We start from the raw sequence: 14,820 nt of genomic DNA, 5'->3' as shown, positions 1-14,820 counted from the left end.
ATCCCCACAGTCACCACCATTGTGTCCTTGAGCAAGGCACTTAACTCCAGGTTGCTCTGGGGGGATTGTCCCTGTAATGAGTGCACTGTAAGTCACTTTGGATAAAAGCGTCTGCCAAATGCATAAATGTAAATGATTGGCCACACTGTGTGCAGGTGCCCTTTATAGCTGGGGGAAGAATAATCAATGTTATTCAGCTTTGGGGCAACATAGGTTAATAGCAAATATTAACTACTAATAAAATACTAGACAGATAACTAATAACAAAGCATGTAATCTACAGTTTTGATTTGCATGTCATGTAAAACTCAAACGCATGTATTGAGACAAATATTATACAAATTATACTTTGTCTAATTCATGGAATAGAAAATTGCAATTCTTATTAAAAATATTTTACAATATTTAATTTGTTGCTTTCATGAAGAATAATTCTGTTCACCTTTTCTTTCATTTTTATTGCCAGGAGAATATAACATACGCTACGATAACATCCATTTATTCACATTTGATAATCCTGTTTGAAAATAGAAAATATGGGCTAGTCCATCGGCACATTTCAAGAAATCAAAGGTTTCGAGTCTTGACAGGTTTGGTTTTTTACAGCCAGTGTAGGAGGTAATGCGCTAAAAGTAACACGTGTCACGTAATCAGATTACTTTTTCAAGTAACGCAATATTTTTTATTTTAGACCATAATATCGGAGTTACATTTAAAAAAAAAAAATAACACGTTGCTTTTGTACACCTCTACAGTTCCTGTGTTGTGAGAAATCAGGAGTACAAATGTACAAAAAATCAGTTAACGCATTTAAGCGGAGGGATTATAAGACTAGTCTTCCACTGTCCACAACATGATACACAGGGTGAAATACTCGATCAGTTCATTGACTTATGCTGCTGACCTGCTCTGTGAGACACCTCCCTGTAAGTAGGAGAATAGGATGAAGAAAAGCTGACTCTGGATCAGTGGCTCAGAGCAACGTACTACATCTATTGTGTACGCAGAGAAGACGTCTTCATTTCTAAAAAGATACAACATTTTTGTTTTATAATAAACATGTAGTTTGATTCATGAAATAAAACATTTTTATGACATTTTGGTAGCAATAAAAATTATTTCATTCAAGTTGTATCAACTTGCACCTTTGAAGTTGTGGAGTCTGTACTCACTGTGGATCAACTCAAAACAAGCGTGCACTGAGAAAAATAATTTATTCATCAGACTATACTGGAAGCACTGTGTGTTTTGCGCTGTAGTTTCAACAGAGCTGGCTCATAAGAATCATTCATTTGTGTTCAACTTCATGTTGTCTTTCTGTGACTGAGGCTAATTCAATCTAAACCATAATCATGAAATGCAGTTACTGTATTAAATTCAATTGGTGTAATATATCAAAAATAATATAAAAATGTACTTTTTGCTATTAAATTAGGGTTCAATTTAATGTCTCTTTTTAACATTTGTCCCTCTTATTGTGTTTTAGACCTGATGAAGGTGAACGGGGATATTCAAGAGCTGAATGAAGTGGATGAGAAATTTCAGAAAGTTCATATTTTCAAAACTGGAGAAAATTATTTGAGTTGTTCAAAGACTAAAAAGAATTGCCCACCAAAAAAGTCTCGAAGAACTGCCAAAAATACTTTCACCTGCTCTCAGTGTGGAAAACATTTTACATATAAAATTCATCTTAAAACACACATGAGAGTTCACACAGGAGAGAGACCTTACAAGTGTTCACACTGTGGAAAGAGTTTGACTCGATTACACGACCTGAAAAGACATGAGAGAATTCACACTGGAGAGAAACCTTACAAGTGCTCACACTGTGGAAAGAGTTTCACTCACTCACATCACCTGAAAATACACGAGAGAATTCACACTGGAGAAAAACCTTACAAGTGCTCACACTGTGGAAAGAGTTTCACTCGATCACTTGCCCTGAAAATACACGAGAGAATTCACAATGGAGAGAAACCTTACAAGTGCTCACACTGTGGAAAGAGTTTCACTCAGTCACACAACCTGAAAATACACGAGATAATTCACACTGAAGAAAAACCTTACAAGTGCTCACACTGTGGAAAGAGTTTCACTCAGTCAAACAACCTGAAAATACACGAGAGAATTCACACTGAAGAAAAACCTTACAAGTGCTCACACTGTGAAAAGAGTTTCACTCAGTCACATGACCTGAAAATTCACGAGATATTTCACACTGGAGAAAAACCTTACAAGTGCTCACACTGTGGAAAGAGTTTCACTCGATCAAATGTCCGGAAAATACACGAGAGAATTCACAATGGAGAGAAACCTTACAAGTGCTCACACTGTGGAAAGAGTTTCACTCGATCACATGACCTGAAAATTCACGAGATAATTCACACTGGAGAAAATCCTTACAAGTGTTCACACTGTGGAAAGAGTTTGACTCGATTACAGGACCTGAAAAGACATGAGAGAATTCACACTGGAGAAAAACCATACAAGTGCGCACACTGTGGAAAGAGTTTCACTCAATCACAACACCTGAAAACACACGAGAGAATTCACACTGGAGAAAAACCTTACAAGTGCTCACACTGTGAAAAGAGTTTCACTCAGTCACATGACCTGAAAATTCACGAGATATTTCACACTGGAGAAAAACCTTACAAGTGCTCACACTGTGGAAAGAGTTTCACTCAGTCACATGACCTGAAAATACATGAGAGAATTCACACTGGAGAGAAACCTTACAAGTGCTCACACTGGAAAAACATTGATGTACTTGGCAGACGCTTTTATCCAAAGTAACTTACAGTGCACACAGTGGTGGTGGCTGTGGGAATCAAGCCATCAACCTTCTGCTTACTATTTCTGTGCTTTAGCCCACTACATGACCACCGCGCCACAAACCCTGAAAATACATGACCCCACCCCCATCTGCTGGCAGGTCATCCCTGTCTACCTGGATGAGGGAGGGGACAAGGGGAAGGAAACCAAAAAAAGTTTGTCTCACACTTTGAAAAGACTTTCACTCAGCCACAAAACCAAAATATTTATGAGAGAATCCATACCGGAGAGAAACCATACCAATGCTCTTCATGTGGGAAGAATTTCAGCCAATTAAGTAATCTACATACACATGGAAAGATTTGCCTAAGTAGTAGAGGTCTGCAGGGGTCTTAAAATTAAACCTGACCCGTACCCGAGATTTTATGCCCCGACCCGAATCCGAAATTGCTTAATATCTAATCGAGATTGTGATCTTTGAAAGATTAATTGTTCAGCTCTATTGGCAGCTAATCTTGCACACCAACACCTCTTAGGTCCCAGTATGGTGTCCTGCATCTGCAAAAACCTCTTCCCCCATTTTAATGATAAGATAAATAATACAATATTTTGTTAAACTGATTATTTCAAGTGTATATTGACTTGCCTGCTGTGTGTTAACATACTTCTGATGTCATTATTAAAGCCAATCATTCATAATTTGAGGTTGTGTCTAGTGTTTGAATTGACTAAAATTAGTGTTGGGTCTCATGTACTCAGATAGGAGACAAAGGCAGGCCTACATACAGTACAGTCATAAATCCTGACTTCGGCCTGTAGGAACACTCAAAGCCTGATAACACAAAACAAAGGGAGTCCAAACAGACTACAGATCCCATCAAGCCTTGCTCACTTTACACCTATGTATGTAATTGTGAAGGATTGAACTCTCAACTCCTGTTAGATGAAACACAACAGAACACACCCTTCAACCATGCCATCATCGAGAGTATAATACCTCAGAGATCCTTCTAAGCTTTACTTCCAGCGACAGTATGCACCACGTGTAATTGCAGCCCTGCGTCTCCCAGGTACTTAGGTAAAGTTGGTTTTATATTCGCACATTCGCGGACTTCCGCGTTCAATAACTCGTGAATTAAACGTTGTTGCTACACACAACACCTATCACATATAACTACAGATATAACACCAGAAGCTACAACATAAATTTCCTCAAAACGATCTTTCCTTCGCACTGGACAAAATACATTGATCTCTATGCGCAGGCTGCTAAGAAGGGACCATCTGCAAAGTGCAAACCCGAAGGAAAGCTCGTTTTGAGGAGATTAAAATATTAAAACAATGTTATTTGTGTAGTAACAATATTCAGCTCATGAGATATTGAACGCAGAACTCCGCAAATATGCGGCTGAATATAAAAAGCAACTTGCAGACTTGATCATGTAGGACCTTCAGGACCACATAGCCTACGTGGACAGCACCATGAACATAGTCAAGTTTTAAAAAAAAAACCAACCAGGGTAAAAATAGTTTCAGGTTTGATATTTGCTGCGTATTCACCTAGACTGCTTTAGTGTACTTTTGTGTAGGCTATTGTACATACAGTATGCAAAAATGTTTTATGTAAAAGTTACAGTAATTCACCAAAGGGATTTTTTCCTGTTCCAAAGGTTGTAGTATGTTCCTACTGACCAGACTGACTTACTACAGGTGGAATTTTGACAGTACCTCCCTTACTGTACGTACTGAAGGGTTGGGGTCAGAATCCCCTGTCTCTTCAATTTAATTATATATATATCCTTTTTATATATATCCTTTTGAATGATTACTTTATTCTTATTAAAAATTCAACAATCAATATCCTAATCATTTCTGTATTCATTTTCTTTTAGGTGCATTCCAGTGTGTGCCCTTGGGTTGTGTTCACATGCGAGGGGCCTTTTGATGATAATTGTCTTGGGATTCAGAGAGCGGCGAGAGAGACTCTGTACTCATGTATTGCATATATATTATATATATTGTAAGTAAATCAAAACCACATAATTTACAAGCTTTTAACTTCATGAGGTGCAATGGCAAGGTATCATAACACCGGAGACGTCCTTGGTGAATCTGCCTCTGGCTGGACATTCCTTTACAGTCCTTTTTAAAGTCCATCAACTTTTTGACATGTTCAGAAATCCCCTCCTGGAAACTCCCTCTGCATACATTCAGTCTTTTACAGTCAATTGGTCAAACACAAAATCTTGAACTGTCATTATTTCTGGAAGACCCCTTAGGACTTTTGCATATAAAACTCTTCGTCTCTCTTTTTCTGGACCTTTCCATCATCGCTGTATCTTCTGTATCTCGTCCGCAACACATAGACGGTAATGATGGCATTTTTCTCCTTTCTTTTGCAAAGCTCTTTCTAATACATTTTCAACTCCTCTCTACTCTGCCACCATCATCTGCTTACAACATTCAGTGTGGTATGTTTTTCTTTATAAACCATTTTCATAATAAGAATATTTATAAAACAAGTTACAGTGTTTTTCTTAATAAACTATTTTCTCAATATATGGTTACAATGATTATTAATACAAGTGTTTTACAGTAAACACATTCTTAATAAATTGTTTAACAACTACTTATGGTACCTTTCATTATAAAACCACTTTTTATTAGTTACAATTGTGGTTTACTATGACCCAGAAATACTTCATATACCAGAAGCCATGATTAGAATAGAATAATTGCATATTTCACAACAATATCCACATATCTGCATCTATATATCTGTCTTAGTTGACTTGTATAAGTTTGAGGGTCAATTTATACAGAATTTCACCTTATTTTCATTAAGTGAACATCTCATGTGTATTTCTTTAGGGAGTGGAGTAAAGGGGCATATTATCTTTCCTGCTTTCCTGGAGTGAAATGTTTTATCAGCCTGTTAAGGTGGACTGATCTTCTGATAATGAGCTCAGGCCTTCTTCAGCCTCCAAGAGAACTGTTGTTTGTCAGTGTTCTGTGTGTGTGTGTGTGTGTGTGTGTGTGTGTGTGTGTGTGTGTGTGTGTGTGTGTGTGTGTGTGTGTGTGTGTGTGTGTGTGTGTGTGTGTGTTTGATATTCTTTGCAGGTTCTGAACTTTGTGATATAGCCTAAAACATTCTCGGACCCTGGAAGAAGGTCACCACGGACTTAAATCTTGGAAATGGACGACAAATATTCTGATTAACGGCGATATACCCACTTATCTATCAAAAATGTATTATTGTTTAGACTTTATGTTGTCTTAGCCAATCAGAAGTAAATGATTATGTAATGCATGTCCTTGGAAAAGGTATAATTGTGTGAGATTTGTTTGTAAGGTAGAGTTGGCTTGCGACCTCCTCGTGACTTTGATGCTGGCTCTACCAATTTAACTGCAAACTCTTCTTCAGTAAAATTGTACTTATTTGATTGAATTTCACGACTCCTGGTCTTCTTTCATCATATTATCTGGTCCTGGGTCTTACAACGTTCCCCCCCAAACAGTACAATAATCAAATAATTTTTTCCTGTTCCAATGGCTGTAGTGCTTTCCTAGTGATCAGACTGACTTACTACAGGTGAAATTTTGACAATAACTCCCTTACTGTAAGTATATTACAATCATATTATTCTGAAGAAATGATTCTATTTTCACCTTTTTTCATGTTCCAGAGGTTATAGCATGTTCCTAGTGATCACTCTACTCAATGAACTTTGATCAATGTATTAGGTAAAAGTATGTATTATAACTGCTGTTCCTTGTACAACACATTTCTTTCATTGATTAAAGAAATTCAGATACTTTAGATTAATCATATTTTCAACGTTATAAATAAGCAACACCCTTATTGTAATGATTCAAGTTAAGTTTTTGTTATGAAGTCCTGAAGAAGTGGATTCTGGAATACAGGATAATGTATGAAATTCAGAACCATGGACAGCGGCGTTTCCAGCGTGCGAAAAACATGTGTTGTGCCGAATTTCAACCCCCGCCAAATTATTACCCTCTATTGGTACGTTTAGGATTAGTTATGGGGAGTGGTTATGGTTAGGATTAGGCAATCAGGTACTGACTTCAACGAGGGGGGGGTAATAATTTGGCAAGGGGTTGAAATTCAGCACAACACCAGAAAGGACACAACACCAGAAAGGACACTCATCTTATGTTCAAAAAGCATTTCTATAATCACAATTCAGTCACTGCAAAGATTGAAAAAAACAAAAAACATCTTACCTTAAGTTAGAATAGAGTATTATGCCTTGGCTTGACTTCGATGTGAACCCAAAGTGTGTGAGTGATACACTCTGGTTTAGCTATCGCTTGCTTGCTAGACATTTTTAGTATCACTTCTCAGTTTCTTCTGTTTGGTGCACATGGTTAATTGGCATACGTGCACAGGACTGGTTGGCTCTGCTTGGCAAAAAATAGAACATTTGTGAATAAATGTTTTGAATTCTGAATACTGGACATGGTGAGCTTAAAAACAATTTAGTGACAATAACATTTTATTTAGAAATATTTATTTTTTGCTTTTGATACTTTCAGAGGGTCTCACCCAGCTAACACAAATACGTGACTGTTACATAACTGCAACATTTATAATAATATGGGAGGACATTAAGTGGTCTAATTTAAGTTGTCCTCATTGGCCCAAAACTATTTTAGGGACTTTTTCAACGACATATGAACGATACAGACTCAAAAATAGTGCATTTACTATAGAACAAAGCACAAACAGCAAAAACAGTATGCAAACAGGTTATACATTTAAATGAACAAGGTTTTCCCCAAAAGCTTGATGTCTTCATTTTGGTGGCCCTAATAACAAAGCAAGAATAAGAAAAGAAAAATGCAAGAATAAGAACAGTTCAGTGTTTTCCAATTGAACATTTAAATACACAAAGCAATTAGCACTGAAAGAGAGAATCTGTATAAGCAGACAGTTTTGTTTGGTTTACTACATTTGTCTATTATTTAATCCAAATGATCTTAATGGTTAATCAATGAATCATTTGGTACACCTATGCATTTCTATAGATATTGATTCAATACACAGTTTCTAGAGAACTTGTTTGCAATTTTTCGATATGATAACCAAATGAATTATTTTGACATAAGTGATTTATAGATATTAACCACCACAATGTTCAAAGTGTGTGCACAAGCATGTGTGTGTGTGTGTGTGTGACAGAGAGAGAGAGAGAGAGAGACGGATACATTTGTCATTTGTGCAAACACTGTAAAGCAGAATAGAGTGTAAGGGAGAGGAAACACTCAATGAAAACATCAGATTGATCAGAGATGCATCAGTGGAAGGGAGACAGATGGAATAAAATGCATTTTACATTACAGTATGTATGCCATGTGATACTGTAAAAATGGTAGTTACATTATTGTAACTCAACCTTCATCTGTAAAGGTCCACTACTGTATAGATTTGGTCAAAGAGTGAAATCATTCACTGTATTACCAGCAAACTCTGTTAGCACAGAACCTCATGGCTGTACTTCATCACACCTTTTGATAACACACTGGATAATATTACAAACATTATGGATTCAATTACTTCTAATGTGGCATCTGTAGCCTGTATTAGTGTATTGTAATTAATTCAGCAACAATGGTGATTTGAAACATGTATCTTGCATTGTTTGCTGTTGAATGAAGTGATTGTTAAAAGTACTAAATTGAAAGAAGATCATACTGTTTCGGGGATTAAACCAAACGTCCTCATGACATATTACAATAATCTTGTGTTTGAAACAATGATTATGTGGACTGAAAGTGTATAACTGTAATGAAAGCATGAGATCAGGTTCTGAAAGAATGACTAGCTGTTACAAGTGTGATCAGTTTGGATATTTGTACTAAGAGTTTTGAAAATGTTCACCTTGTGAAAATAGTACCCAAGCGAATAAAAAACTGTAATTAAATATAGAAATGAAATATGAGAAATAACAAGGTTCTGTTTGGTCCTAATAGGGATACACTGAATTTTTTGTCCGAAAGAGAAAAAAGTCCAAAAATATAAACTGCAACTATGACGGCCCACTTATTTTAATATAGGGATATTTTCTGTTTCATTTTTGTGTTACTTTAAATAAAAGTGTGGTTATTTTATATTATTGCCTTTTTTTAAAAAATTGAGATTCAGTAAAATTATTGCTTTTAATTTAAAAGTATAATAATAATAATAATAATAATAATAATAATAATACAATTCTAAAAAATAATTGAATATAAGAAATTAATAACTATATATATATTTGTTTTTTAAGGACCAACATTTTTATTTCGGTGCATATATTTATTCATTCCTAATATTTTCTTTATTCATAATAAATAAAATATTTTTTCAGTCATTTTCCATTTATAAATGAAATGATTGGTAAAATTTGCACATAACAAAACATTTATTGTATTGGAAAAATGTATTAATTGATTAAAGTGATCTACCACAGATACAGAAGTGGCAGATGTGGAAACCCAGTTTGACACAGAGATTTTGAAAAGAGAGACAGACTTCGACTCACAACCTATTTACCAAGAGCCAGATACTGACTCGGAGGGTCTAAAGAGTACACCTGAGCCCACAAAGGTACAGGAAGGAGAGCCTGGAGTAAATGTTCAGAGACAATGTCCAGAGGTACCAAAACAATTTGTTATCTCTATGAAAAGAAAAATGTTGAATGGGATCAAGCCACGAATATGGTCCTCAAAATTAAGACCACCTTGGACAGACCATGTGTATGACAGCTTTAAAGAACAAAATCCATGTTGTACTCTCTCATTTAAATATCAACATGCCAAGACTCCCTGGAGCAGAAAAAAAACTTCCATATTTACATATAAAGGCAGTCTGCACATTTTCAACTTGCCCAGCCAAATACACTTTCACAATGCAAAATAATCCTGCTGCACTGGGAAAATGTGATGTGAAAATGTTAGTCCAACAAACTGGAGATATACACCACAAACTTTCAGAGAAAAAGGCTAGGCCAGCAACCAAACTAAAAAGAGGGAAAATAGCAAAGGCCCTAACGCATGGACCCAGTCAGTATTTTTACAGCGCACTACAATCAACACCAAACGAGCAGCTCCTGGCTGGGAACATGACGGAATCTCTCAATAAAAAAAGTGTTGAAAGTTATAGGCTCAGAAATGAGGAAAAAGGAGTCCATTCACTCCAATGTCATGATGGAAATATACTTAATGCAGACATTGCTCAAGGAATGTGACACAAAATACTTCAAGGTACCAGGCTACGTACAGCTTTTCAGTATGAATCCGTTCATTGTTCATTCGTACACCGAGCTTGGCATCAGCATTCTTGTGCGTCATTTACGAAGTAAGTCTCCTGTGTCCCTCTATCTTGATGCCACTGGAGGAGTTGTGTCAAAAATACCGGAACAGCCGATGCGTGTGCTGTACTATGCACTCGTTCTTCCAGCGAACGCTAGAGATGCTCCACCTCTTCCCATCTGTGAAATGCTCTCCAACAATCACTCAATACCACCAATCACATTCTGGCTCATGCAATTTACATTGCATTTGTCACAATACACACAAATAAATGTTCACCAGGTCGAGACTGATTACAGCTGGGCTTTAATACAAAGTGTAATGCTTGCTTTCAACAAAGAGCACATCAGCTCTTACCTCGACAGAGCATACAAGTTCTGCATTGGGAAAACATCATGGGATGAAATGAAATCATATACTGTCTTGCACATTTGCTCTGCACACATTTTGAAAGCTGTCAGACAGGCAATCTCTAGGCAAACAGATGACAAAGGACTGAGAGACTTTGCCACGTATGCTTTCGCAAGACTCCAAAATGCCAACAACATGACTGAATCAAGAATTGTGTTCCGTGCATTTTGTGGCCTGCTCATAACCCCACAAAACACAAACCTTGTCAAAGAAAGTCTGTGTGTTTTGGAGAGTGTCATTTCAAGATCCAAAGAGGATACACTGGAAGAAACTTCCCAATCTGAAGACTGGGAAATGTGTGAAAGTGAAGAGAGAAGACATGCAATGACCATCATTGGCAGATCACCATTCACTGCTTTCTTCCAGCAGATCATGAAAGAGGTGAAGGAAGAAGAGGAAGGTGATGAGACATGTTTGGCCAAAGAGGACAACCCATACTTTTGTCCGGGCATCCTCACTGTCCTCTTTGATACCTACCTTGCCATTTTTCCTCTTTGGAGTGGCTTGCTGTTGGGAGACCTGACTACCGGTAGGTATGAATCTTGTGAACAGGATTTGGTGACAACATTGACACTACCAAAAACAAGAGATACCAATTGTCACATAGAAAGGTGGTTTGGAATTGTCAAACATTCCATAATGCATAAAGAACAAAATGTCAAACCAGGAATCTTCATAAGAAAATGCATCAGTCTCTGCAAACAAGATATACAGTACAGAGCACATCATTCTGCATAACCTTCCTCAAAAGCTGTTGCTCCAGCCTGAGCCACCTTTGAACCTTGATCAGTGTAAAGAAACTTGGATGAAGAAGAAGGAAGAACGTTTCCCAAACACCAAATCCAAATTCTTTTCTGTTCCTCAGAGAATGCCTGTTCCACAAAAAAAGAAAAGAAGGATCCACAAAGATAAGCCAAAAAGCCACAAACAGTCAAGTCCTGCGCCAATGCAGCTTCCTGCAGAGGCACTCCCTGTAGAGGAAGAGGTAATTAAGTTAGTACAACAAATGAAACTATTTATTGCATATATTCAGCTAACTTATTATTGACTGTATGAAGTGTGTAACATTCACAGATTGACATGTTATGGACAAAACCGCACAATGAACTGGTTGTAGCCATTGTGAAGTCTGACGATCAGAATCTGGAGTTCCTGTTACATCACGAGGAGTTCCTAACACTGAAGCCGCATGACTGGTTATTTGGAGAGGTACACATATCATAACAAAAATATCTAGTAAATACAAAATTGTACTATATATACATTTATAAACTATAAAAAATGTTGTACCTAAGAAAAAGTAAATGCCAGATACTAAATGTTTTTTTCTCAATGTACGTACTAATTGAAATAAATTGAATAATTGCAATGATTTATCTTTAATTTTCCCAGACGATCGAGTGCTATTTAAGAGCTGTACTTAATGCAAAGGGTGCAAATATCTACCAGCTAAGCCATTACACCACAGGTGTCATTTTAAATGGCCCAGAAGACCAGGTCATACGACAAGGTTTGAAAAAAGTGAGTGCAACTACCTATGATTCTGCATTTTTATATGTCCATGTATTTTACGTTTATACGTTTATTTTTCTGATATATAGGTCAACTTTGAGCAATATGATGGGGTCATCTCTGTTGTAAATATCAGACACATGCACTGGAGGTTTGTGGTAAGTAAAAATATATTATAAGTAAAAAATACAATTATTGTGTATGACTATTACATATAAACATTGATACACCCATACATAAATGTTTGACCTTTTCACAGACATTTAATTGAATGACTAATTATTATTCTTTTTTTTTTAATATTTAGTATCTACATGCTACAAATAACACCATTTTCATACTTGACCCTCAACGTGGTAGTGATGAAATGAAACTTGCCACACAAGCATGCAAAACATTTGTGTATGTTATGTTGTTTAAAAAATCTGTAACCTTTTTCGATCTACAACACTAATATTGGAATATTAGCATATGGATGTTGCTGAAGACCACCACAACCCCCCACACTGTATTTTTCCTACAACAGGGAATATTTCAGGAAGAGAGGAAACCAGCATGGAAGAAAAGACTGGGTGGACACTATGTGGAAGTCTGGGACAATACACCATTCGTTCCAGGAGGATGCTTTCAGCTGTGGTGTCTTTGTGATGCAGGTAAATGGAGGGAAAACTACTTTACATAAACACTGTTCTCACATTTTCCCATATGAGACTAGTAATGTTCTCCGCTCTCCTTCTAGATGGCCAAGCAGGTGGTGGAACACTTTCCAAAAATTCCTGAGAGCATCAACATAATACCCAGCAAAGAGGAGATGTGCCACATCAGGAAAAATGTTGCCAAAACAATTTTGCAGGCATCAGGTATTGGCAAACTATTTTGAAGGAACAGTTTATTTCCAGAGACAGAGTGATGGAGTATAATTATCTACATTATCATAATTGCAGTGTCGAGAGATGAGTATTGCTCTGTATGTGGACAAAAAGTCACTAAGGACCAAACAGAGGAGCTCTGCACCTGGGTATTCTTTATGTCATTGTTGCCTATTTGTTGAAAGTGAAAAGAAATTGAAGAGAAAATGAGTTTTCACAAATACATTTCATAATTACAACAGTTTCTGAATAAATCTAACAATGTCCTATTTTTCTTCCAGGTTCAATGTGAATTATGCCAGAGGTGGTTTCATGTCCAGTGCCTCGAAATTAATCTGCCACCAAAAGAGGAACCATGGATTTGTGGTTTGTGTTTGTAAGCTATTCAGTTAGAGGAGCTCATGCTAAAAGTGTGTTTAAATTGTAAAAAATATGTATTTGATGAAGCAGAAAAAATACATACGTATATATATTTTCTTACTTATGTTTTATCAATTTTGCTTATGCTTTATCATTTAATCATTTGTATATTAAATATAATTTAACCAAATCTAATCACTCATATTGTAAGAAACATTAGTATTAGGTTGATGTGTTTACCATTATTATCATTTGAAATGTATGCTTGCTGCTTTTCTTTTATTCATTTGTATGCCTCAAATGTAGCTGACTGATTTAGAAGTCTGTAAGTGTCCATAGACAGACCACAAATGCTTGAATGTCTCAGAATAAAGTGACAAATGAATGTTCTCTTAGCTAAACCTCTTGCAGAAGGGACATGTTGTGCAGTTCTGTATTGTGTATTGTATTAAGATGAACATAAAATAAACAACTTTCTGACTGACACTTTTAGGGTACCAGACAATGTGTGTATGCCTCACCCCACTTGTCCTGTCAAATTATCTCCGCCCCATAATTCCCTTTATAAAACAGACAATATCATTTTCCTTCAATGACTTAATATCAACAAAATATCTCAACATTGCTGATTCCAGATTCATTTCTAAATTAGCAAGCACTGTTACTGCATTCAGATATCAGATACAGACATTAAAGAATACATGAAAAGAACATTTCAGTAATTACACTGGTAACTTCTATAACAAAGTAAAATCTCACAAGCCTACAGAAGTCATTCAACTCATGTGATATTTAGAAAGAAAAATATTGATGAATACCTTGATAAGTCACTTATTACATTTACATTGAAGCAGCAGTTTATTCCAAAACCAACACCCAAAATAAACATCATGTTTGCTGTCATGTTTTCTGAGTACTTGTCAATAATCTGATGGATTCAGTCCCACGGACAGTAATATTTCTGCAGGACTGTAAACATCAATCAATGTACATGAATTGTGTTATTGTTAAAGTTTCATGTTAAACACAGATGTCATACAACAGGAACACATAAAATAGAGTTTAGCCATTCTTTTTATTCAACACCTGGAGAACACTGTTACACACTCTTTATCACAGATAAAAACAGAAAAACAGAGGTGAATAAAACAGCAATACATGGGCTGTAGTATGTTCTGTAGGGTCCAGACAAGATGATCCAACTTGCTTTGTAGCAGTCGTCTCGATGCTTTTCAAAACCTTTTGAAATAAATCATATGTCATTATTAAAACCACCACACTTACACAGTTCTTTTTCATTTTTTTTCTCAAATAAATAAATAAATATAAACGGTTGTAAAATGAAGCAATTAACTATGTTTAGGAGATTAAACATGATTTTCCTTTCTATGGTCTGGATTGTTACCAAATTACAGTTCATGTACAGATTCATTCATTATTATTTCATAAACACATTTCTAAACACCATCATTATAATGCAGGTTTTGTTGCTAAAGGACATTCTATAGCATCAGAACACATAATGTGAGAGATATTTGCCAGTTGGCTAAAATGTAGTTGTCTGTTTGCACACGAT

The 14,820-nt window shown here is 36.2% G+C and overlaps 3 protein-coding genes and 1 pseudogene across 5 annotated transcripts in view; all 4 read left to right on the top strand.

Moving 5' to 3' along the window:
- LOC127618594 (zinc finger protein 271-like) overlaps positions 1 to 3,327 on the top strand; it is a 167,141-nt gene extending 163,814 nt beyond the window's left edge. For 2 of the 3 annotated variants that reach the window (XM_052091155.1, XM_052091154.1), the window contains exon 2: positions 1,487 to 3,324. In XM_052091155.1, the coding sequence (XP_051947115.1) occupies positions 1,492 to 2,796 (1,305 nt within the window). In that variant the 5' untranslated portion in view covers positions 1,487 to 1,491 and the 3' untranslated portion in view covers positions 2,797 to 3,324. Of the gene's footprint in view, positions 1 to 1,486 lie in introns of all 3 variants that reach the window. The other variant, XM_052091153.1, reaches the window with a different exon arrangement.
- LOC127618612 (zinc finger protein 239-like) overlaps positions 1 to 3,978 on the top strand; it is a 165,226-nt gene extending 161,248 nt beyond the window's left edge. Inside the window, exon 2 of the mRNA XM_052091178.1 lies at positions 3,846 to 3,978. The gene's annotated coding sequence lies outside the window, so the exon portion shown is untranslated. The remainder of the gene's footprint in view (positions 1 to 3,845) is intronic.
- LOC127618950 (uncharacterized) overlaps positions 1 to 14,820 on the top strand; it is a 435,826-nt gene that overhangs the window by 5,891 nt on the left and 415,115 nt on the right.
- The window catches only part of LOC127618544 (zinc finger protein 493-like), a 162,339-nt pseudogene that overhangs the window by 64,049 nt on the left and 83,470 nt on the right, over positions 1 to 14,820 (top strand).

The sequence above is a fragment of the Xyrauchen texanus genome, chromosome 25, assembly GCF_025860055.1.
Source record: "Xyrauchen texanus isolate HMW12.3.18 chromosome 25, RBS_HiC_50CHRs, whole genome shotgun sequence".
Taxonomy (NCBI): Eukaryota; Metazoa; Chordata; class Actinopteri; order Cypriniformes; family Catostomidae; genus Xyrauchen; species Xyrauchen texanus.
This window is presented reverse-complemented; position numbering and strand designations above follow the sequence as displayed.